This window comes from Galeopterus variegatus, unplaced genomic scaffold, assembly GCF_000696425.1.
Source record: "Galeopterus variegatus unplaced genomic scaffold, G_variegatus-3.0.2 Scaffold1204, whole genome shotgun sequence".
Lineage (NCBI taxonomy): Eukaryota > Metazoa > Chordata > Mammalia > Dermoptera > Cynocephalidae > Galeopterus > Galeopterus variegatus.
Window position 1 is genome coordinate 23,813 of NW_007727315.1, and position 24,112 is coordinate 47,924.

General features: G+C 54.9%; 2 protein-coding genes and 1 pseudogene across 4 annotated transcripts in view; 2 read left to right on the forward strand and 1 right to left on the reverse strand.

Annotated features, from left to right (window-relative positions):
• Positions 1–1,501: 1,501 nt before the first annotated feature.
• On the forward strand, positions 1,502–8,513 carry LOC103592705 (annotated as a pseudogene).
• Positions 8,514–9,413: 900 nt separating this feature from the next.
• Positions 9,414–11,820, forward strand: THAP7 (THAP domain containing 7). 2 transcript variants are annotated; one of them, XM_008575523.1, is made up of 5 exons: positions 9,424–9,428; positions 9,598–9,677; positions 10,071–10,226; positions 10,778–10,918; positions 11,122–11,820. In XM_008575523.1, the coding sequence occupies exons 2-5, from the start codon at positions 9,598–9,600 to the stop codon at positions 11,672–11,674; spliced, it is 930 nt and encodes a 309-aa protein (XP_008573745.1). In that variant the 5' UTR covers positions 9,424–9,428; the 3' UTR covers positions 11,675–11,820. The 2 variants fall into 2 exon arrangements, with proteins under 2 accessions (XP_008573743.1, XP_008573745.1); XM_008575521.1 differs by having other exon boundaries at positions 9,414–9,677.
• Positions 11,821–13,524: 1,704 nt separating this feature from the next.
• Positions 13,525–24,112, reverse strand: part of LZTR1 (leucine-zipper-like transcription regulator 1) — a 29,764-nt gene continuing 19,176 nt past the window's right edge. For both annotated transcript variants that reach the window (XM_008575527.1, XM_008575524.1), the window contains 17 exons: positions 23,705–23,813; positions 23,138–23,221; positions 22,071–22,128; positions 21,232–21,371; positions 20,000–20,201; positions 19,441–19,596; positions 18,866–18,976; positions 17,995–18,087; positions 17,733–17,828; positions 17,481–17,646; positions 17,016–17,185; positions 16,705–16,861; positions 15,789–15,915; positions 15,548–15,697; positions 14,896–15,001; positions 14,735–14,815; positions 13,525–14,447 (listed from right to left, as the gene is read on the reverse strand). In XM_008575527.1, the coding sequence (XP_008573749.1) occupies positions 14,328–14,447; positions 14,735–14,815; positions 14,896–15,001; positions 15,548–15,697; positions 15,789–15,915; positions 16,705–16,861; positions 17,016–17,185; positions 17,481–17,646; positions 17,733–17,828; positions 17,995–18,087; positions 18,866–18,976; positions 19,441–19,596; positions 20,000–20,201; positions 21,232–21,371; positions 22,071–22,128; positions 23,138–23,221; positions 23,705–23,813 (2,126 nt within the window). In that variant the 3' untranslated portion in view covers positions 13,525–14,327. The remainder of the gene's footprint in view (positions 14,448–14,734; positions 14,816–14,895; positions 15,002–15,547; positions 15,698–15,788; positions 15,916–16,704; positions 16,862–17,015; positions 17,186–17,480; positions 17,647–17,732; positions 17,829–17,994; positions 18,088–18,865; positions 18,977–19,440; positions 19,597–19,999; positions 20,202–21,231; positions 21,372–22,070; positions 22,129–23,137; positions 23,222–23,704; positions 23,814–24,112) is intronic.

Genomic DNA, 24,112 nt, shown 5'->3' on the forward strand with positions numbered 1-24,112 from the left:
AATATGTCACTTTTATAATCAGAAAAATAAATATTACTTAAAAACACAACGTGATACATACTACAGTTCAGTTGTGTGTGTGGTGTGGTTGGAGCCCTGAGGAAGGAGGGTGCTATGGACTGAATTGTGTCCCCCCAAGTTCATATGTTGAAACCCTAATCTCCAAGGTAACTGTATTTGGAGGTAGGACCTATAAGGTGATAATTAAGGTTAAATGAGATCATAGGGTGAGACCCTGATCCTGAAAGGATTAGTGTCCTTATAAGAGACCAGAGAGCTTTCATGTTACCCGCCCCCACCCAATGTGTGGACATAGGGCAGAGTGAGAAAGTGGCTGTCTGCAAGCCAGGAAGAGAGGCCTTAGGTCGTCTAGCTTCCAGAACTGTAAGGAAATAAATTTCTGTTATTTAAACCACCCGGTCTATGGTATTTTATTACGGCAGGCTGGAGCTAGTACAGAAGGATTCATTCTCCTCGGGAGAAGAGGCAGGGAGGGCAATGGCCTTCCCCTAGTTTTCCTGGCTCTCCCCAGACCTCCCTCCATGCCCCTTGTCCTGGCGCCAAAGCGTTCTAAGGGCAGTCCTGATGCCACTGTTCACAGGCTCCCAGAGCCTACAGAAGAGTCCCAACTCCTCGATCTGGTGAGTCCCATCGCACTGGGCAAGCTCCCGACTCTCCTTTGAGAAGGGACAGTTAAGGGTCTGCTGGACCACCCTCTAGGGAGAGGCCAGAACAGGGTACTGCGTTCTGGTGATGAGCTGGGGGTACACTTGGACTCCTCCTCCCGCACTTTTCCCAGAAGTGAATACACACTGGATCCTTAAAAAGTAAAGACAATTCTTAGAATGCAAGAATCAGGTGATTGTTCCAAAGTCCGAGAAAATGGGCACTGGGTCCCGAGGGCAGGGGTGTACCCTCCCCCTCCCTGGTGGCCAGAAACCCAGTCCTCGTGAAAAAAAGTGATCAGTTCCTGCCCAGCTCCCCAGAAGCTGGATAAGAATGGCTTTTCTGAGCCGGGAAATGGGCAGAAGATTGAGGGGGTCCCTTGACTTTGGATAGGTGGCAGGAAGGCCTCTCATTGGCTTCCATGTTTGCAAAGACCTGAATAAGGAGCGTGGAGGCGAGCAGATGTGGGGCGCCTGGGGAGGGGAGGGCGGCACGACGTAGTCGTCCAGCTATTCACACACGGAGGCAGGGGCGGCTTCCGTGTACTGTAATGTCGCGCGACCCACCAGGATGGGCGGTGTCTGCTCCAACCTCACGGTCGGAAGACGCCCCGGAAACGCTCTGGCCCCGTGCCGGCATTGGCGACCTCACAGCCTTCCCGCCAAACGCACATCCAATCAGAAAGCGTTACCACTTCGAGCATCAAGCAATGACCAATCGGAAGTGGGATCCCGAGCCTTGGCCCGCCCCAAGGAACTTCCAACCAATAGCCGCCTGGACAGCGGGGGGCCAATCCGGGGCAGCTCGTGCTGCGCAGCGGCATGGGTAGTTGAGCGTGCGGTAGCGGCGGTTGAAGGCAAGGAGCGGCATTGTCGGGTTGCAGCTGAGGAACTCACCATGGTAAGGCCCTGGGGCCGGGTCGGGGGCGCTGCGAGTCCGGCAAGCATTGGCCAGACCCCAGGCCCTCAGGCCCCACAGATGGCCAAGCAGGAGGGCGGACGAAGCCGAGACGGAGGAACCCGGGTACGGGCCTCCGCGTGGAGGGGAGGCTGGGGAAGGACGCCAGCTCGTCCTGCGGGTCTGCGGGCCCTGAGGGCAGTGGTGACCCCGTAGGAGGAAGATTGGGAGTGTCCCGGCGGATGCAGGCGGCTCCCCACAGGTCAGCCTTTTCGAGGGAGGGGTTTAGACGATGGTGATGGCCTTGACTTAGTAGAAAGGGACGGGTTGATGGTCTCAGAGCACAGACAATGGCAGCGTTGGGTTCCTGAGGACTGGAGGGCGGTTCTCAAGTTTTCTGGTCTCGGGACCTTTGAACATTATTGAAATGCTACTGAAAATTATTGAGCAGCCCAAAGAGTCTTTGTCTATATGGGTTATGCTGCCAATACTTGTCATGTAGGCATGGGGGAGGATTGGGGGAGAGATAGATTGGGTAAAGAGCATTAAAAAAATCACAATTTGTAATAATAATATGCTTATAATAAATAATTTTTAAAACTAAAATTTAAAAAAAATCTGCTGATAATAAATTCCTGTAGCTTTTATGTATCTCAAAAAAGAAAGAAAGAAAGAAAAACAACTGAAAACAACACGTTAACATAAATAACAGATATCCAAGCCTGAATAGCCATACTTTGTTATTCTTTCAAGTAAAAATAGTGTTCCATGAAAAAAGTGACTACTTCAGCTTGCAACTCAAATAAATGTGCAAATGCCTTTTCTCAGGGCAGCCGTGCTTTAGTATGTGAACAGTGCTTTATGTGTACTTCCCATTTTCTCAAGGCACTTGAGGGTAGATTCTTAATAAAATTAATATTGTGGGCCAGCCCATGGTTCACTCAGGAGAGTGTGGTGCTGCTAACACCAAGGCCACGGGTTCGGATCCTGTATAGGGATGTCCAGTTAGCTCACTGGCTGAGCGTGGTGCTGACAACACCAAGTCAAGGGTTAAGATCCCCTTACCTGTCATCTTTAAAAAAGAAAAAGGGGGGGGGCGGCCGGTGGCGCACTGCTACAGTGCACTGCTTGGGGGCGCGGCGGTGCTCCCGCTGAGGGTTCGGATCCCATATAGAGACCGGTCCGCTCACTGGTTGAGCACGGTGCGGGCGCGTCACCGAGGGTTGCGATCCCATTGCCGGTCGCGGTATGGGCGCAACACCGAGGCTTACGATCCCGTTACCAGTCACAAAAAAAGACAAAAAGGAAAAAAAAGAAAAGAACAAGTCAGTTTTCACAAGTGTAAAGGAGTCACTTAAGCTTTGTGGGAGATATTTGGGAGAGCCCTAGACACTGGAAGCACTATACAGGTGCTAAGTTATAATGTTTTGCATGCCATATACACGTAGTTTCAAATTGCCTTGAAGTTGAATGGCCTTCACATTTATGTTCTGCTTCCCAGCGCGAGTGTATCTCTATCCACGTGGGGCAGGCAGGTGTCCAGATTGGCAATGCCTGTTGGGAATTGTACTGCCTTGAACATGGAATTCAGCCTGATGGCCAAATGCCAAGTGACAAAACCATAGGCGGTGGGGACGACTCGTTCAACACGTTCTTCAGCGAGACTGGGGCTGGCAAGCATGTGCCCAGAGCAGTGTTTGTGGACCTGGAGCCCACTGTGGTCGGTAGGTGCTCGGGCACTGGATGGTGGCTTTCCTGGGATGGTGGAAGAGCCTCAGTAGATCCCCACATGGGCTCCTTTGGATCTCTCTGCAGAAAGGACGAGACGTACAAGACTATGCTCATGACATTGTTAAGTGAGAACTTGAAAGGCTTATGATTGTGGGACTCAGGCTCCTAGTTCAAAAAAACCTGACCTACAGGGAAATGCTGCTTTGCCAGCAGTAAGATGGGCTATGCAGAGATTCACTGGTGGCCCCTCAGTACCAGTCAGGTGGCTTCTGTAGGTCCTGCCTGCAGAGTGCACGGGCATGGGTTCCCTCCTTGATGCTGTGTACACACTCATGCTGGTGCATGAGAGCCTTGCCCTGCATCTAAGACATAAAAAGGTAAGTATAGAACATTCATTTGGTTCCTCCAGACTTGGTGCCCAAGGTGGTTTCCAAGGAGAGCTGCAAAGAAAGCACCTGTCAGTGGCCCCCCAGGAGATAACAGAATGTCACCTGAAAGCATGTGAGACCCAGGCCACATAGGGTATCCTGATGGGACTGCCCTGCAGAAGTCATTGACCTGGTACCTACCCAGTTTGTGAGGGATTTTAAAATTATACCCTTTGATGTAGCTCTGGGTAGGAAGAAATATGTATCCATAGAATTACCCGTATAGGGTATGAGAGCTCATTTCCCTTCACTGGAAACTGGTGGTGCTGGCATTTGTACCATGAGTTGTTTACCTTCCTAGAGCCATCATTTGCAATTGTGGTTTGTGTATCACACACAGACATTTTCTTACACTGTTGACCTGTGAGGAACAGCATGTGCTCTGTAGAAATGAATAGTCCCAGACATGTCCATCTTGGTGAGTACAGTAGGCCTTAAAGACTCACAGCACACGTGGTGTCATTGCAGATGAAGTGCGCACAGGGACCTACAGGCAGCTCTTCCACCCGGAGCAGCTGATCACAGGGAAGGAAGATGCAGCCAATAATTATGCCAGAGGCCATTACACCATCGGGAAGGAGATCGTGGACCTGGTTCTGGACCGAATCCGCAAACTGGTAAGAAGATCTCCGAGACAGCTCCATGTGGACGTCATCCTGCAGGGAGGGTAGGCCTTGGATTGCGAAGGGGAGGTCGTTACATCAAAACTTAGACCAGAATCACGAGCATGACTGCAACAGTCCTGCTGTGAAGTGTGCCTTGCGGTACACCCACAGGCCTTCATTGTTTTGATTTCTTTGCCTCTAAGTGTAATGCGTGTTCATCATGGATGACTTGAACCTGTATCCACTTGCAGAGGCAAACAGAAGAGACCCTGGCTTGTTGGAGGCTGGTGGCGTGGCTTTGCGGGCTTGCGCTCACGTTGTCTGGTTTCTTTCAGGCGGATCTGTGCACGGGACTGCAGGGCTTCCTCATCTTCCACAGCTTTGGGGGTGGCACCGGCTCTGGGTTCGCGTCTCTGCTCATGGAGCGGCTCTCGGTGGACTACGGCAAGAAGTCCAAGCTGGAATTTGCCATTTACCCAGCCCCCCAGGTGTCCACGGCCGTGGTGGAGCCCTACAACTCCATCCTGACCACCCACACGACCCTGGAACATTCGGACTGTGCCTTATATTCTAAGCTACTTCTTAAGACAGAATAGTTAAATCCGATTTTTGGGTAGAAGCAAATTTCTTGACTGCTTATTTTATATTAATTTTAAACACTATTGATTCAATGCTTGGAAGATAAATTTGTAATGGCTGTATCCTATTCATAGTTTAAGTGTATCTATATCCATGTTGAATAAGCAGGTGTTCAGACATAAAATAAACATTGTAAGCTCATGGGATGTTATGTCTGAGAAAACCTTTAGAAACTAAAATGTTTTATAAATGTTATGACATAAGCTCTCACTGTCATTTTATATAATTTCAATTGCCTTGAAGTTGAATGGCTTTCTTGTTTATGTTCTGGTTCCCGCCCCGGTCATCTCGGCTGAGAAGGCCTACCATGAGCAGCTGTCTGTGGCCGAGATCACCAATGCCTGCTTTGAGCCGGCCAACCAGATGGTCAAGTGCGACCCTCGCCATGGCAAGTACATGGCCTGCTGCATGTTGTACAGGGGGGATGTGGTCCCAAAAGATGTCAACGCAGCCATCGCTACCATCAAGACCAAGCGTACCATCCAGTTTGTGGATTGGTGCCCGACTGGATTTAAGGTAGGACTGAGTGATGTTGAGTCATCATACCTGTCAGCAAGCAGCAGGCCCACAGAGCAATGATGCCCCCGGGACCCACACCCTTTGCGGAGACTTCCCCTGTCACATCTGCAAGGAAAACAAGTTTAATAATTAATTTGCTAAATGCCTTGTATTAGTCTGTTTCTGTTCTTTATAACAGAATACCTGAAACTGGGAAATTTATTAAATGAAATTTATTCCTTTTATTTTCAGAGGCTGGGAAGTCCAAAGTCCAGGGAACACATCTGGTGAGGGCCTTGGTGGTGGCCCTATAGTCACACAGAATGGCAATAATGGCTGAGCTAGAGATAGACTAATCTTTTCACTTGCTCTCTTTTTAAAGTCATTAGAACCATGCCCATTACTCTGTGAATGGATAGATTTAGAGATTTTTCAGGTTCTGTGGTATCATTTTATGCTACAAATGGTGGTTTTAGATGTCACATGACTTTGGTCACATGTCACTGAATTTTAGGCAACTTTTATGTTTCTTTTACTAGACTTTCAAATGCATTATGCTGTGTTTACTCTGGGGGCAAAGGGTGGGTCTCTGCTCTTTCTCCAAACCAGGCTGAAACCTCTGCCTCACACACAAAATCAAACTGATAATTAGGTGGCTTCTGTAACCATGTGTAATGTCACAGAAAACTACCAAGAGAAAAGCATCATGTATTTGGAAGCCAAGTAATAGAATTTCAGGCTCTAAGACCACTATGATTACCAGGCTAAACGCCTCAGCATACCTTTGTTATCAACCTTGTACCCTCTGGTTTAACAGTCCTTGTGCACAATGACTTTCCACATCAGATAAATCTGTGGAACCCATATTTGTCAGTCCTGCTGAGTTCCCTAAGGTGTTGGGGGAGTCGCAAAGTCCAGGGTCATTCCAGATTGAAAATGACATGAGAGTTACAGGAATGTGTGTCTTATTGTTCCCACATGGAATGGCCATAGCTTGCCTCTGACTACACACGTTTGTGAACTGTCTGGCCCTCTGTCAGCCCTCAACAGAGATCATCTCTATATTTCATCTCACCTTGATGCAGATCATTAGTTTTGTTTTGTTTTTTCTAACATAGCCAATTTGTCTGGAAGATCATCCGTATTTTTAAGTTGATTTAAAGTGATTCATAGAAAAGAGTAAAATTTACAACAGGTTTCACCAACCTAGAAATATTAAGTCGTACATAAGAAGACTGCAGACCTCAGAGGTTACAGGTGGGAGATGAAACCTTCCATTCTGTGTCTAATTACCAAGCCTCTCAACTTGAGTGGGGGGATTTTCTGTCAGTCAATGCAACATTTGGAAGGTGAGGACATCCAAAGCAGCCTCACCTGACAGGCACTGTGGAAGACGCTGGGCCTTGCTTCAGTTTCCTCTCCTAGCTTAATTCCTTGATCTTGTGTGCCAGTGGGAAGGCTGGTCTGTGGGGAGTGTAGGAAGTCATAGCTTTTCCTGTCCTGACAGAAGACAGGCCAGCCACAGATGGACCCTGCTGAATTCTCTTTGTTGTAAGTTCCTTTTTGTCAGTCTCAGTGTGATTTACCATACGTTCTTTAACAACCATTTACTTACCTATTTTCAAGGAGTCTTTTCCATATTTAAAGATATTTGGTATTTTTATTATAAAAATACTTATGTGGCAAAATATTAAAACAATGCAGAAGGCTGAAAAGCTGAAGTTCTCTTCCTCTTTTGTAGAACTTTTTTTGTCCTTCAAGAGATGTTCTGTACACATTCAGGGTATATTATGGGTCTTGTCATATGGGTGATTGACAGAAAAAGGTTGGCAGACATGGGTGAAGGATGCAAGATCCTTTCCTGTAGGTGATAGACCCAACTCACTGTACACAGGTGGCCACAGAGAACAGGAAGCTGGCAGCACTCCCAGTTGGCCTGACCTTAAGAGTTGTAGGAGGGCACCCCTGATCAGGGTGAGAACTCCCTGTGCCCTTCTTCCTGTCCCTTCCAACTCTGGAGCCTGGCTGTGTGCCTAGCTGCTGCTGACTGCTATCTACTCACCAGGGCAGGGAAGGGGCGTGGCCTCAGCACATCCCCTCAGCACATTACCTCCTCCCACATGATGTTCCCGTAAAGGTCCAAGGCTCTAACCTGTTTCTAGATAGGTTTTTTTTTATATGTAGAATTTACTCACATAAAATTCAACTCACTTTGTAACACCAAGGTCAAGGGTTTGGAATCCTGTACCAGCCACTAAAAAAAAAAAATTCAACTTCCTTTTCTTTTTCAAGTATACAATTTCTTGGACATATTTATATACTAGGACAGGGTTCTCATTCTTTTTTATGTTTTACTGTGTGAGTGTATAGTAATCAAACTGGTTCCCTATGATGGATATTTGTTTCCAGTTTTGCCACTACAAACTGATTCAAACTAAATATATAAAAATATACATGGAACTTTGTGCTCTTGTGGGGATAAATCCAAAAGTAAAATTATAAGGTGAAAGAAAGGATATTAAATATTGATAGATAATGCCACAAAACATAGTATCAATTTTTATAGGGCATTGTTTAAACTGGGTTCACAACTCCAATTTTTAACAACCTATCACTTCTGAGATCAATATAAACTTCACTCTGTTCCCTGTCTCCCGCAGGTGGGCATTAACTACCAGCCCCCCACCGTGGTCCCGGGGGGAGACCTGGCCAAGGTGCAGCGGGCCGTGTGCATGCTGAGCAACACCACTGCCATCGCCGAGGCCTGGGCCCGCCTGGACCACAAGTTTGACCTCATGTATGCAAAGCGGGCCTTTGTGCACTGGTATGTGGGAGAAGGCATGGAGGAAGGGGAGTTCTCGGAGGCTCGGGAGGACCTGGCGGCTCTGGAGAAGGATTATGAAGAGGTGGGCGTGGATTCCGTGGAAGCAGAGGCTGAAGAAGGGGAAGAGTACTGAGCGGGAGGGGGCGGCTGGCAGCCACCCTTTGTATTCACTCCACTGTAACGTTACAAAATATATTTACCTATTAAAATTTCTGTATTGAGGGATCCTCTGTCCTGCGTGCTGTATTTTGGCAAAATTTCCCGTCCAGATACCTGAGTTTTCCACGTGGATTTTCTGGGGGAAAAACGTCCGTTTGTTTCTTCTAAGAAATTATTAAGCATATCTGTATGTTTGTTTAGTTACTATATTATTCCCAGAAAGAAGGCTTCAAAACACCTGGCTGAGGGAATTAGGGGAAAATGCTTTGATTACTTTAAATGCAAACATTAAGTCCTTCACATCACACTGATGTTCTCTGGCGACTAGCAGAGTCTGGTTTTTGTTTTACAACGGCGTGGAGTGGCTGCTGTCATCCTCAGTCTTGTAGCAAGGGTCAGGGAGGCACCCTCATCCCCGTTGTGTCCAAGGGCTGCACAAACTCAGTTCCAGACACTCCGTTTCCGTGGACGTCCTTAGGTTTTCCTCTGTCGCGTTCCTGCCGGAGGTGGCAACCACAGGACCTCCTGCCTATACCCACAGTGTCCAAGAGTCGCCGCCCGCCCTCCCCCACGTCTCGTCCCTGGCTCCCGGGAGTAAGTTTGGAGCACTGATTTTTGTTGGGGACTTCCGTGCAAGCGGCCCGGCCTCATTTTCTCGGTGGAGTTTCGCCCCAGCGGCTTGCGAAGCTCCTGGGGCCCTGCCGGTTCCCGGCGCCACACAGCGCAGGTTCGCACACTGGGGCCACCTCTCCGCGCTGCTGCGTCCACGGAAAAGAATCAGCCTCGGACGGACAAAGTGGAGATTCGCGTGACTGATAGAGCCGTTAGGCAGGAACCGGGGAGCACGCTCCGGCCGCTTCCGGTCCCCGCCCGCCAGGGCCTCGCCCCGCCCCTCGGGCCCAGCTCTTGAGACTCTATGGTACCAACTTCCGCCGCGCGCCACCCTCCGCGAGACTTCGGTGGCGCAGCAATGGCGAGACCGTGAGTGCCGCTGACAGGAGTCAAGAGGACGGGCGGGGACGGGGTTGGGGCGCGATCGAGCCGGGGGTAACCTGCAGGCCAGGGCCCCTAGAGCGGAGCGGCGGCTGGGGCCGCGAGGCCCCTCCAGTCCCGGACAGCCGCCTGAGACCTAGCTCCTGCCTCCCGCCAGATGCCGCGTCACTGCTCAGCCGCCGGCTGTTGCACTCGGGACACGCGCGAGACGCGCAACCGCGGCATCTCTTTCCACAGGTCAGCGAGCATGCGCTGGTGTTGCCCGCCTCGTTGGGACGCTACTGCGCATGCGCCCCGTGCCTTTCTCGGGTCCAGGCGAGGCTTGAATTTGTGGGTGGGAGAGTGAAGGGGCCGTCCCCCTGGGACCGGATGTAGTCGGGGAAGGCAGGACGGGAGGTCTACCAGGCTTGGAGCCGCTGCCCTGACTCTCACCTGCTAATTGACGCTGAGCGAGTTGCTTTTTCGCGGCTTTAGTTTTCTCGTCTGTCCCCCGGCGGGTGGTGCTTACCCCGCAGGGTCGCAGGGAGGTCCTGGGCGGCGTGTGCAGGGACTGCGTTTCCTATCTAGGGAGCTTGGGTATGAGCCCAGGGCTGTGGGCTGCCGGGTGCTCACGGGTTTGTACCTCCACAGACTTCCCAAGAAGGACAACCCGAGGCGAGGCTTGTGGCTGGCCAACTGCCAGCGGCTGGACCCCAGCGGCCAGGGCCTGTGGGACCCGGCGTCCGAGTACATCTACTTCTGCTCCAAACACTTCGAGGAGAACTGCTTTGAGCTGGTGGGAATCAGGTGGGCCTCATTGCCAGCCAGCATAGGGTCTGGGTGGGGCAGCAGTAGTTCTGGTGGGGAGGTCTCTTGAGCACCTGGCACGAGGACAGCCTGCCAGGCAGACAGGCAGACCTGTTTCCAAGGGGGGTCTTTCCTCTTCCCAGTCTGCCCTTGCCTGGCCTGTCGTTCTCAGTAAAACCTACCCCCATGATCACTGTGCCAGTGACACAAGACAAAAACATTAGCCTTTACAGAGGGTGTTCTTCAGAACCCCGGTTCTCTCAGCAAGTCCACAAATCAAAAAATTTTTGACTGGTCAACCGAACTCTGCTGCTGGAGCCTTTCCATGCACCTTAACTTTGAAGAGTCCTGCCGGAAAGAGATTGGTGTAACTCTGTCTAACCAAGCATTCTCTAAACTCAACTGTTCCAGTATACCTTCCAGCCTCCCACAGCGCTCGTACTGGGGAACTCACTCAGGTGCTCGAGCATGCGCTGGCTTCTTACCCAGGGTTGATCAGCCTGGGTGGTGGCACTTGTTCTCCAGCTCATCTGGGCTGCTTTTCCCCACAGTGGATATCACAGACTGAAGGAGGGGGCAGTCCCTACCATATTTGAATCTTTCTCCAAGTTGCGCCAGACAACCAAGACCAAGGGGCACAGTTATCCACCTGGGCCCCCGGACGTCAGCCGGCTCCGGCGATGCAGGAAGCGGTATGTGCTGCAGGTGGGAGGATGCCCCACTCCACCCCAAGGCTGTGGGACTGGGCCTTAAGATGTCTGTCAGCAGTCTTCCTGGACAGGCTTCTTGCTGCACAGAACCTGTGGAGCGGGTTCAGGTGTTAGGGGCCAGGTGGGCTGGTGAAGTGGAATCTCGCAAGCCCTTTCCTGGCCTGTCATTCTGTCTCTTCCCCCAGCTGCTCTGAGGGCCGAGGGCCCACGACTCCATTTTCTCCACCTCCGCCTGCTGATGTCACCTGCTTTCCTGTGGAAGAGGCCTCAGCACCTTCCACTTTGCCTGCCTCCCCAGCAGGGAGGCTGGAGCCTGGCCTTAGCAGCCCATTCTCAGACCTTCTGGGCCCCCTGGGTGCTCAGGCAGATGAGGCTGGCTGCAGTGCCCAGCCCTCTCCAGAGCGGCAGTCCTCCCCTCTTGAGCCACGGCCTGTTTCCCCCTCAGCCTACATGCTGCGCCTGCCACCACCTGCTGGAGCTTACATCCAGAATGAGCACAGCTACCAGGTGGGCAGTGCCCTGCTCTGGAAGCGGCGAGCTGAGGCAGCCCTTGATGCCCTGGACAAGGCCCAGCGCCAGCTGCAGGCCTGCAAGCGGCGGGAGCAGCGGCTGCGGCTGCGGCTGACCAAGCTGCAGCAAGAGCGGGCACGGGAGAAGCGGGCACAGGCAGATGCCCGACAGACTCTGAAGGAGCATGTACAGGACTTTGCCATGCAGCTGAGCAGTAGCATGGCCTGAGGGGCCGCAGGGTGCAGGGCTGACTGAGGAGCTGCCTGGCAAGACTGTGGTCTCCTCCTCCCTCAGGAGCTACCGGGGGAGGGACCTGATCTGAACTGCATCCACCAGACCCACCAGATGCCATAATAAAGTGGATTCTGGGATGCCTTGCTGTGTGACTCAGCTGGAGGCCTGTCCCCCGTACAGTGACTGCAAACTCTGGGGTCCAAGCTCTTAGCTGTGGGGAGCAGAGAGCCCAGCTCTTACCCACCCCTCAGTGCTGCACAGGTAGACAGGTGGCAGCCCCCCGTTGCTCCACAGGGCTCTCTGAAGGGACAGGATGGTGTGAGTAGAGGTCAGGGGCAGCACCAGGCACCCTTTCCTTGGGACAGCCCCTTGGAGAACACTCATAAAACCCAGTCGAGGCTCAGTTATCATGCATAGGCACAGCAGGCTTCTGCCCACAGGTCAGTAGGTGCTCTCCCACCCCCTTCCCTGCAGGCCTTGTTTCCATCTCAAACAGTTGAAAATGATGACAATCACTGACCTCCTGAGGCTGCTATTCTCAGCAGGTAGCAAGGCCCCAACATTTATAGTCTAGGGAGAGGAGAGTGGAGCTCTGAGGCAGGCATGTGGGTCCTCATCTTTCTCTGACACAGCTCGGTACATGGGGTGATCCTAACTACAGGCGTGACTTCTCCCTGCTCTCCTCAGTCGCAACAGCCAAGGAGCATGAAAGAATTCTTTGTAGTCCTGGAAGCTGCTATCTGATGCTTTGAACTTCACTTAATCACATCATGTCTAGATCATTCATGGGCCAGCACAGAGCAGGGCTTGTAGGTCATGGAGGTTTCCAGGCTGGCCCCTCTGGGATAGGAGTTCGAACAAGACTGCCCTGTGGGTGTGGCAAGAGCCACATCTTGTGACAACCCTGGATGGGTCGCTTATACCCAGCCTGCCTGGCTGCCCAGCCCAGGCTGCCACTTCTCCTAGGTGCTGATGCATACTCCCCAGCAACAGCCTGGGGCCTGCTGCTTCCTCACTGGCACTGCCCCTCAGCTCCTGCTGCACCTCCCTGGCATCCCAGCTCATTCTGCCCCAGGCCACATCCTAGCTTGCTAGCTGGCTTTATAGAACTGCTGCCCTTGGCTGAAGGTACCCAACCTGCCACCTGGGCCCCCCCCCCCCACTTTCACCTGCACTCACCCACCCAGGGCCGTGTGCATGGAGAATGACCACAGGAAGGAAATTAACTCTTAATGCTGGGAGGAGAGCAGCTCATTTCCCCCACGGTGAGCTCTGGCTTCCTGGCAGCCAAAACAAAAAGGGTTCTTGGATTTTTGGTTCCAAAAAGATAGAACCATGCCTCCTGCCTCAGGATGGACTCACATAGGGCCTTCTCTAGAGTGATGAGAGGATGTGCCAGCTTGTCCTCAGCTCCCAGCCCAAATGGCACCTCTTCCACAGGAGCCAACAGTGCAATGCAGGAGCAAGGCAGAGAGGATGGGCTAGAAACATTGACCCCAGGCCACCAGGGTTCCTCTTGGGAGGGGAGGGCCCAGCCTGGACACCTCCCAAAGCCCTTCTCTCCCACGTGACTGGGTGGCCCCAGATGGGGGGAGGCAGGGAGTTCAGAAACATTCACCCCAGGCCACCAGGGTTCCTCTTGGGAGGGGAGGGCCCAGCCTGGACGCCTCCCAAAGCCCTTCTCTCCCACGTGACTGGGTGGCCCCAGATGGGGGGAGGCAGGGAGTTATTGACAACTTGGATGGAGAAATAGAAAAGATTGGCTGAATCCATGTCTATGGGTCTGCTGTGAGAGGGCCGAGAACCAGAGGCTGGCGGTGGAGACTGGGCCAGTGAGTCCTGTGTAGTGGGTAGCACTGCTGTGGCTTTAATGGAGGCATATCTATGACAGAATAAATACTTAGTGAGAGACACAGGGAAGGGACCTGGGGACACCTCCACTGACTTCTTCCTGGCCCAGCCCTGAACCCTGATGTGCACACAGGTGGGCTGGAATCCTGTGGCCCCTCTGAAAGCCAGGCCCAGCCCAGCATGGCTGACCCGTGGGCTGGAAGCTGACCTCGGGGCCTTTCACGCCAAAATTCATCTCCAGGTCAGACCAGACCTGCCCATCACTGGTCCGCACTCAGCAGCTCTGGGTGGGTGAAGGATGGGGTGGGAACAGTGTGCAGCCCAGTGGACTCCCTGGTGCTGCAACAATTCTGCCAAGCTTCCCCCCCTAGGATGGAAGGGCCTCCAGCAACATGACCCAGTGCCTGGATCCACAACACACCCAGGCCACAGGGGCAAGGCTGAGCCTCCCAAAGCCCATGCCCTGGCCATGCTTCCAAGTCTCTCCACACTGCTAGAGGGTGGCCAGTCCCCCTGCCTCCTCCTGCAGGGTCTCCATCTTTGAGCCCTGGCCTGCCACCCATACCTCCACACCAGGAGAGGCTGCCGGCCAGGGAGGGGATCTGCTGCACCATTTGCTTCCTGTGGGACTGGCGTCCTCAGTGAAATGGCACCCTCTATGCCCCCTCAACTCCTTTCAGAGGCCCTCGGCGCCCTAATCCTTGGCTCAGGAGGTGCAGCCACTCTACCACAGGCACAGGCATGGCCAGTACAGTCTGCAGTGGGCAGGCAGGCAGGTAGGCTGTCTGTGGGGCCCTCATATGTCGGCAGCACCCAGCTCTGCGCACTGCTTGTCGGAGATGTGGGAGGCAAGGGAGTCAATGATGTCAAGCAGTAACTGCTGGCTCAAGGACCGCAGCGTGGGCAGCTTGGAGACCTGTAGAGGTGGCCAAAAGGCCAGAACGAGATGGAACCAATTCATGTGATGGCCATGGTGGGTGGCAGAGTCCTCTGGGGGTCCAAGTGCTCAGGGCTCAGGCTGGCTCCAAGAATGGGATGAACAGTGGCTAGTGGGGGGCTGCTCTGCTTGACCCATACCCAGGGCCTGCTATTACAGAACATGACCAAACCCCAGGTACCCCATCCCCGCCCAGCCCAACACTGCCTTGGGTGGCTCCTGAAGGAGAAGGCTGGGACAGTGAGTGCTGAGCCAGTGGCCCTGACCTTGGTGAACTGGTGCACGATGATGTGCAGACAGTGCCGTTTCATGTCCAGCGCCTGTGTCTTGTCGGCTGCCTCCAGGATCTGCAAAAGTAGGGATGCTGAGACGTGGCCCCACCATACCCACCCTTTGGGGGAGTGGCTGCAGGTGCCAGGGCAACTACCTGCAGCACATTCTGCACCGTCACATTCATCTCCAGGTTCTGCTTGCAGTACGCTTGCAGCCGGTTGTTGTAGAAGCCATAGTAGTAGGGGGCCGCAAACAGATAGCTGGAGGCTGGTTAAGGAGCTGCTGCCAAAAGGAAGCCTGTCCTCCCACCTGGCTGCCCTCCCCACTGGAGCCCCAGGCCCACCGCACACTGGCTTGATCTCTAAATGCATTCTGAACCACTTGCGGGGTCGAAGACCCCATTCAAGATCCAAAGAAAACCACGAATCCTCTCCCCAGAAAAACACCCAAATGCACCTTTGCAGAGCTGTTCCACAGCCTCACAGGCCTCCAAAGAGCATCCTCACAGCCCGTGTCAGAAGTGACATATGAGGAATCTATATGCTCACCTGTCACACAGAGCGATGACTGACCCCATCCTCCTGGTGGTTGCGAGGATCAAGAACCCACCTGTCCCTCCTAGCTGCAATCCCCTTCCTGCCAGCTGCCCAACTGCTCCAGAGAGCCCTTGGAGGGCACCAGGCCCAGCACCAGGCCCAGACCAAGATCATCCGGCCAAGACAGGGTGGTTGGGCCTCAAAGCCACCAGAGGTGGGTGTTAGGACCCTTCAGCAGTGACTGGGAGCACCCCCAGGGTGTGAGGATGCAGTGAGTCCTCAGGCGGCATGTTGACCTCCCCGTAGTAGATGTAGCGCAGCATGGACTCGAAGGCCTGGCGGCTGGGCACCATCTCCCCGATGGAGATGTTCACTTGCCCATCCTCAGGCATGAATGACCTGAACATGGCCTCAAAGTAGCTGCAGATGGGGAGGCAGACACCCAGTGCTCAGTGGAAGGAAGCCAGTATCTGGGCCCCACCCTGCCTTCCTATCTGGGCCCCAAACCTACCTGGAGCGAGCGGCCAAGATGGCCTTGTGGGCCGGCCGCGGGTTCCCGTCCAGGAGCAGTGTGATGTCGCAGAACTCCGTGCCCGCCCCCTCCAGGTACGCCTTCATGTCTTGGATTAGAGATGTGCCTGGGGTGTGGAGGGACCCTGAGCAAGCGCCCCCATGCCAAGAGCAGATCCTGAGCAAAGGGCTGCTTCAGATTGCGGCCTCGGGACTCCACAGGCACCACCTCCCACACATCTGTCCACATTGCTGCCCTGAACGAAGCTGCCCCGGGCCCGAAGCCTCACTCTGGCCCTGCAGCGACGGGCCACCAGCCCGTTTTCTTCTCTCCTCAGCCCCCTGGACCAACTCAAGCACTACAGCCCCCAACGTCTGAGCTTCCAAGACCCAGCCCACTGCCTTCCTCCCTCCTGCCTGCTGGAGCCCCAACCAGGCCCGCTGCGTGGCTTCTGGTGTCTCCAAGAGCCAGCAGCCAAGGTCAGCATGGACCCTAGGGAGAGTTGGGGGAACAAAGGAGCCTGTGATGTCCCTTCCCAGGCTAGGTGGGGACAAGGAAGCAATGGGAGCACATTAGATCTGTGCGCTGTTCTAACCCCTCACTTGCCTAAAAGAGATGCCCAGCAACTCATCACTGGGACCCTGAGCCATCAGACCTGACATCCTAGCCAAAAAGACATACCCTGTGTCCATCCCCAGAAACAGCCCATGAAAAGCGCAATGGTTTGGGGGGTTCTTCCTGTGAGGAAGACTGGCTGCCCCTGTCTGTCCCTGCACTTGGAAGAGCACTCCGGGGTCCCATAGCACCCACCTGGGCCCAGAGGGCCTGGCAGGTCCTCTCCATGGCTCCCAGGTTTCCTACCCAAGATGAACACCATCCCTCCAATCCCCAGGGAAGGGGGACCAGGGCTCCCTACCGATGTCCACAGGCTGGTCTGAGGAGGTGCGAGGGGGCGGCTGCTGCTTCCGCCGCACAATCTCCACAATCAGTGGGGACGAGAGGTGCTCAAACTCCTTCATCATGATCACCTGGTTGAAGTGGGACTCCTTCACCACGAAGTTCAGGCAGTGCTCCTGGGACAGACAGGCACGGGCAGGCAGGCGGGGTCAGGCCAGGGCCACAGGCTGGGCAAGGGACTGGCAGAGGTGGGCAGGGTAGGGGCTGTGGCCTGGCACACCCCACCCAGCCCAGGAGGGCTCAGCCAGCAGCGGTGACCCCAGCCCGCACCTTGAGCTGGCCCAGCTGCAGCCTGGCAGCGCTCTCACACACCACCAGCACGTTCTGCAGGTCCACTGAGGCCTCGATGTACTGGCGGCACAGCTGCTCCAGGCGGCACAGCTGGAAGCTCAGTGCCAACTTGTACACGTCCATGATGAGAAGCACGTCCTCCACGTGGCCTGCACCCAGAGCACCTGAGCCTCGGGACCCCAGGAGGGGAGAGCTGGGGGACAGGGCCCAGGGCTCCCTCCTAGGATGAGTGTGGGTGGGGGCTGCCAGGTGGGAACAAGGCCTTGCAAGACCTCAGATGGTGGCTCGGCCACATGCTGGCTGCTGTGGCCACAGGTGATCAGGGGTGACAGAGCCTCTAAGCCTCAAGGGACCCATCTGTAAGGCAGGGCTAGCAACACCCACCTCCTAGCTCTGCTGCTCCAACCCCAACCTGTTCACCCTGCACTCCCACTCCAGACAGACCTTTCCGCGGGTATTTGATCTTGTCAGTGTAGAGGAACTGCATGAGCACCTCAAAGGGCCGGGCCTCAGCCTCCCGGATGGCCACGCGCAACAGGGGCAGCCGGGCTCCACCCACAGCTGCACTTGGGGCCTCCCTGGGAGCCAGGGCTGCCTCCTCTTCCAGCTTCTGGGGGAGAAGAAGGGGGCTAAAGGACACCCCATTGACAATGGACACAGCTGCTTGGTGAGGGTGGGGCAGGGAGGGCACCTCACCTGGGCCAGCCGCTGCCGGGCCTGCACAATCTTCCTGCGGAGCCAGCGGCTCCGTGCAGTGACAATGGCCACATGGCCCTGAACGCACTCCTCCTTCTGTGCAAAAAATGATGCATAAGTGGAGGGCACAGGACTCTGGCCCTGGGGACAGAGGCACAGCCAGACAGGGCAGGCACCACGGGGTAGTAAGCCATGCCTCTGAGGGACGGACCTCCTACTCCATGGCACAGGAGGTGGGTTGAGAATAAGGACAGGCACCCACCTCGCCCAGCACAAACTCCACATCGCAGAACTGGCGGCTCTCCCATAGCCGCCCATAGTCTTCATGCAGAGTGCACTTGGGGTAACAGGAGAACTGCAGAAGGAGACCCCAGTGTTGCCAGACATTGAGGATGGCAGGGCAGGCCCAGGGTGACCATGCAAGCTGACCCTGAGGCTCCCACCAGTCATGCTGACCCTTGGGGCCCAGGAAGCAGGCGAGCCAATGAGGGGAAGAGGAAGTGCCTGCCCACCCCAAAGGCACTGCCCGCTATGGTCTTTGGCATCTGCAACTCTCTAGCGGCCCCACACCAGGAGAGGGGTTCCCGCTACTACTCTCACCTGCACTGGGCCCCAGGCTTCAGCAGGACTGTGACGTCTCACTCTGTGCCTGGACCCACATACTCATGACCCCTCAGCACACCCTGATCTCCCCCAGGAAGTTGTCCCTGACCCCTCCATTTCCATGGACCCGCACCATGACCACCTGCGCCTCTGGGTCTGGGAAGGGACAGCCAAGAGAAACCACTCTCAGCCTTGGTTCCACTCTCCCCAGCTGTAGGGGCCCTTGAGGCCACAGTGCTAAGCCCAGCTCAGCCTAGCTCCCTCCACTGGCTCTGCTGTGTGCCCCCATACAACCACGCCCTGCCCCACCTGCACTGAGGTTCCCTCACTCCTAGTGTCATCTCAGTTTGCCCTCAACCTCAGGTCTCCCACCCCAACTGCTGGACCGCTCAGAAAGGCTTCCATCCCGTCAGTCTCAGCCCCAGAAATGGGCACACTTGGACAAGCCCAGCCGTTACCCACTGGGCCTGTTTCCTATCGATGGGGAACCATCCACCACAGCTAGCCCTGCAGGTCCATGAGCCCCACACCTGGAACCTGTACATCTCCCCGCTTCGGATGTTGTTGTCCACCGTGCCCCCGAAGATGTACATGGCATCTGAGATGACAGCAGCCGCATGGAAGAGCCTCCCGCTGGGCAGCTGGGAAGGGGGCAACAAGTTGGCAGGGTGGGATGGGGGTCGCGGGGCAGTCTCCAACAGTGCGGCTGGCTGTGGCCAGGCTGTGGGCAAGAACACGGCACTGCATGGCCGTGAAGTGGGCGCCAGAGAGCACAGTCCCCGAGGGCAGAGGGCTCCCAGTGCAGTCGCAGGCACAACAGGAGCAGGGGCTGTGCAGGTACATGGGATAGGTCTGGCTGTGCGGACCCACGGCATGGACAGAGCACTCAGTGCATTGTTCTGCACCGACCCCAGAGGACAGAGCCTGCAGCAGGGCCCCCACGGGCAGGCCAGCAGGGTGTGGGCTCCTGGCCCTGTGCCTCCTTTGCTCTGCAACCCTGAGCAAGTACTTCTTTGGGCCTCAGACTCTTCATCTGTGTAAGGGACTAATCACAGGACCTGCTTCACAGGGTGATAGAGTCTTAATGACGGTCCCTGGCCCTTACCTCTGAGGCCAGCTGGGCAGGCTGCTTGGCTGAGGTGGTGCCAAAGTCCAGGCCGAACACATCTCGGGACTTCTTGAAGCCGCCCCGCTCCTCGGCAGTCAGGGTGGGTGCCTCCTCAGAGGCAGACACTCGCTCGGGCACCTCAACCCCACCAACCTGGTGGGGAGAAACATTCAGACATGTGACCAGTCAGCAAGGGTCAGGCAGGTGACCCAGAGGTCTCCTGCCAACCCTGCCCAAGAAGGCTGTGGGTCTAGGAGGAGGGAGGAGCTGCAGGGGAGGGTGCTCGCTGCGTGGCTGGGCCAGCCTGGGAGGAGGTCTGCAGCACAGTAGCCCAGTGCAGACACCAGGCAATCTGGAATGTTAAAAGCCCGAAGGCTGCAGGATAAAGAACAGGCTAGAGGGGCAGGAATCCAGGGCAGAGGGCCATGCATCCTGACCTTGCTCTTGGTAGCTGTCTGGAGTCCTGGGAGCCCCCTGAGGCTGTGAGGAGCTGGGGAGAGGGTAGGAGCAGGTTGGGACCCCCAGGACCCCCTTCCTCGCCCCTGGCAGCACTCACCTCGCTGTCTGAGCTGGGCTGGACGACCTCCCAGGTCTGGAAGTCCACATCATAGCAATGCAACTCGTTAGGCAGTGTGTTGTCGGCTGCACCCCCAAACACATATAGGTGGCGGTCAAAGGCCACCATGGTGTGTCCGTAGCGCCGCTGTGGGGGTGGTGGGGAACCCCGGAGCAGGTGTTCAGTGGGAATTCGTGTCCACCTGAAGGCACATGACAGTGAACCAGTGCTGGGGCAGGGACCCTGCTCCCCCCGAGGCCTCCCCACAGCAGGCCCCTACTGGGACATCCCCCTGCAGTCCCTGTGGTGACCAGCCCAGGGTACTGAGAGAGGTCCAGAGCATGTGTGTCCAGCATCCCTTGCTCCACTTAGCTCTGGCACCAGCCCTGCCTGGCTTCATGCAGCCCATCATGGGGTCCTGCCTTAGCCTCCTTCTCCCCCTGCCATAGAGCAGACTGCAGTGACAGGGAGGAGGGCTGGCATCTGACCTGCAGGGTAGTCCCACTCTCTGGGGAGTGGAGTTGCAGACATACATGTGCAATGGCAGGTCACTGTGCTCACACTGCCCAGTTGGACAATCCCCAAAGCTAAGTCCCCATGGTGGGGACTGCCCAGACCCCACATCCTGATGCTGCTCCAACAATCTTTTCTCCCTCCAAGGGTTTCCCTGCACCTTCCACCAGAAAATCCCCTCTGTTAAGCTAGCAGGAGAACCAGAACAGATCCTGGCCCAGCAGAGCCATGCCATCTTGCTCCACGCTGACCCTCACTCAACAGAGTTCCCTTTGCCTGGGGTGCCCTGGCCTTCCTCCGACCCACTCCTGGTCTCCACAGCAGTTCCCAAGTTCCCTCCCAAACCCCCTTGGCCTGCAGCTGGAACTCCTTGTTCCCTCTCCTGTATTCGCTCCCAGAGCCAGAGGCCAGAAGTACTCAGGGCCTACGCACTTCCCCCTCCAGTCTTCTGACATCATATGAGAACTATGCTGGCCATATGTGTTACTTGTGGCTCTGAACAAGCTATTTGCAGGGCAGGGGGCATCCTTCACTCTCATAGAGGACAAGGCCCTATTTTGCTGAGCTGCACCCATGCCCCAAGGGGCCTGCCAGGGGCACTGCACACCCCTGCTCCTGCTGTAGGCTCCTGCTGTATGTGATGGCTCTAAAGGACAGGCTGCCATAGCTACCAGATGTAGGCATGGGCAATGACCATGCACCCCCACCAGGGCACTCACGTCTTGTCCTTGAATTCAAACTGGAAGAGGTTGTTGGTTATCTTGGCTCCACTCTGTCCTGAGAACACAAACATCTTGTCCTGGCACACAGCCACAGGGAAGTTGCAGCAAGATGGTGGGATCTCACCACTCTGGGCCACCTGAGGTGGGGAGGGGAGCTCAGCCTGGGGCCCTCACACAACCTGGGCTCATACTTCTATGCACTTAAGACTGCTGAGCTGGGACTTTTATTCTTGAAACTTCTTCTGTGAGTGAGGGTTCACAAATGGATATTTTGGAGAACAGCTTATAGCCCCATCTCACCCATGTAAATGGGCCCAGTTTTGAAGAGCTGGGCCTAAGATTATCAGGGTTAAATCATCAGGGGTTAAAGCCATGTTTTTAAAGAGAAAAAAAGTCAAAGGGGAAAGTCCCCTAGCAGGACATTGGACAGCTCCCCTCACTCTGATTGAATGAGGATGAATAAGACCAAGTCACATCCTGCACACACAGTGCTCTGCTCAGCCAAAGCACGGAGTCTTCAGTCACCGTGCAGCACCACTGGAATTGGTTATGAGGGCGAGGCAGGTCAGGGAAAAGAGCTAGACTGCAGTCGAGGCTAGGCTTTGGCAAGGGGGAGAGAGCAGCCTCTGGCCCACCCCACTCTGGCTTCCTGCACCCCCGACCTCTCCCCACCCCACCTCGGCTCCCCGCACCCCTCACCTCCTCCCAGCATGTGAGCTCCCGGTCCTGGAGGCCAATCGTCCACATGTCATTCAACCTACCTCTGGCCCACCCCACTCTGGCTTCCTGCACCCCCGACCTCTCCCCACCCCACCTCGGCTCCCCGCACCCCTTACCTCCTCCCAGCATGTGAGCTCCCGGTCCTGGAGGCCAATCGTCCACATGTCATTCAACCTGCATTAGAACAAAGGGGTCAGGACCCCTTGGGTCTGGTTATCAGGGTAGGCCTGGGCCTGCCCAGAAGGGATGGCTCCAGGGAAGAACAACCTGCCACACAGGTTAGGGGTCTATGATGAGGCAATGAGGTGGGAACTGCGGGGGTCCAGGGGGAGGCAGGTGCTGCACCAAATCCCTGCCATGCCAGCCCTGCTCAGCCCACACAGGGATAAGGAGCCTCATGAATGATATCTGGGGCCGTGTGGCAGGGCCTGCCCCTCACTCAACTGTCCAGGGTCAGGAGAGGACCAAGGATATCACAGAAACTACCACCATCACTGTTCAGTTTCTGTAATGCTAAAGTTCTGGGGGATGAGCATGTGACACTTTTGCAATTGGAAAAATATAGCATTGGCAGGGCCTGCCCCTCACTCAACTGTCCAGGGTCAGGAGAGGACCAAGGATATCACAGAAACTACCACCATCACTGTTCAGTTCCTGTAATGCTAAAGTTCTGGGGGATGAGCATGTGACACTTTTGCAATTGGAAAAATATAGCATATTTAGTATATGTTATATTTAATATTCATATTTTGTTTTTCATATTTTTATTATTTAATATTTATATATTTTATTAATATATGTTTAGTATTTAAATATTTCTAAAATAAGGAGGAAAATGCCTGTGACAGGCAAGAATCCAGGGCTGGGTCTGAGCCCTGACGCTGCCCACCATCCACTCGCTCACTCAGCCCCTCAGAGTCACTCCTGGCCGTGGGCCTGAGTACCCACATCTGGGCAACTCAAGGGGCCACAAGGTCAGGTGAGGGCTCAGATCAGTGGCCCTTACATCCATCTGTCCAGCTTCCTCTTCCCCCCACACCCCTCCCAAAAAACCCCCAAACCGAGTGGCACTCAAAATCCATCAGGCCCACCCTTCCCAGCCTGAGCCCTCAAATGCCAGGAAGGTCTGCTCTGCCCCTCAGCACACTCGGAGGCAGGGTGCATGGGCCGGGCCACCACCTACCTGGCATTGCCATCATAGCCAGCAAAGATCCACAGCTTGTCACTGTACACGGTGGCCCCATGGGCTGACCTAGCGACAGGCAACCTGGTGCACGAGGGAGGAGGCAAGTGAGGCCAACCCATGCAGCAGGGGCCACAGCCAGGCTGCCATGGCCACATGTGCCTTGGGGCTCCAAGGGCCTCAGCTGGGACACCGGGAATAAGCAACAGCACCAGAGGCTAAACTAGTAAGGCTCGGCAGCAGCTGGGTGCAGAATTCAGATATCCACACAGGCACAGACCCTCTCCCAGTTGCCATCAAAATATCAAAGGGAGCACTTGCAGAGCAGGACCAGAGAAGCACCTGTCAGCAGTGCCTCCTGGTCTCTTAAGAAAGGAAGGATGTAAGGTTGGGAGCAGCTGTGGACAGCTGGGAGTTTGCACCAACTCCCAGACACCAGCCTGCTGTGTGCCCTCAGGCCTCTCCAAGTCTCAGGCTCCTTATCTGTCATGGAACAGGGGGCAGTTCCCAGGCCTGCTGCTACCCCGGGCCCAGCCTAGTCCCAAAGGTTTCAGCAAAGTCTCTCACCGTCCTTCAATCTTCCACTCCGTCCACTGACCAGTTGCAAACTTGTATTCAAAGAGGTCGTTTTTATTCTTCAAGTTAGAATTGGAATAAATGTCCCCAGTATAGCCCCCTGGGGAAAGAGAGTGAGAAACTGTCATACCCAAAGGCAGTATTTTTTTTTTCAGACTGGCCAAGTGCAGTAGTGAGAGTGGGGAAGAGTAGACAAGGAGTTAGATCTGTAACTGACTGTGAACACTCAGCAGAGATAACCAAAGGCAGTATTTAAGTCTTCAAAGCCCTGGAAGCGGGGCAGAATCTGGCCCCATTCAAAATGCATAAACCAGGACCCCTTCTCCAAACCCCTTCCCACTCCCCCCACCCCAAGCACCAACTGCCTGCCTGCCTCTGTGCTGGCTTCTGGGGACACAG

Bases quoted from the DNA above. Each gene is read 5' to 3' on its own strand.
- THAP7 (XM_008575521.1), top strand. From the start codon at position 9,598: ATGCCGCGTCACTGCTCAGCCGCCGGCTGTTGCACTCGGGACACGCGC. The intron at 9,678-10,070 runs GTCAGCGAGCAT...GTACCTCCACAG, and splicing joins CGCGGCATCTCTTTCCACAG to ACTTCCCAAGAAGGACAACC. The intron at 10,919-11,121 runs GTATGTGCTGCA...CTCTTCCCCCAG, and splicing joins CTCCGGCGATGCAGGAAGCG to CTGCTCTGAGGGCCGAGGGC.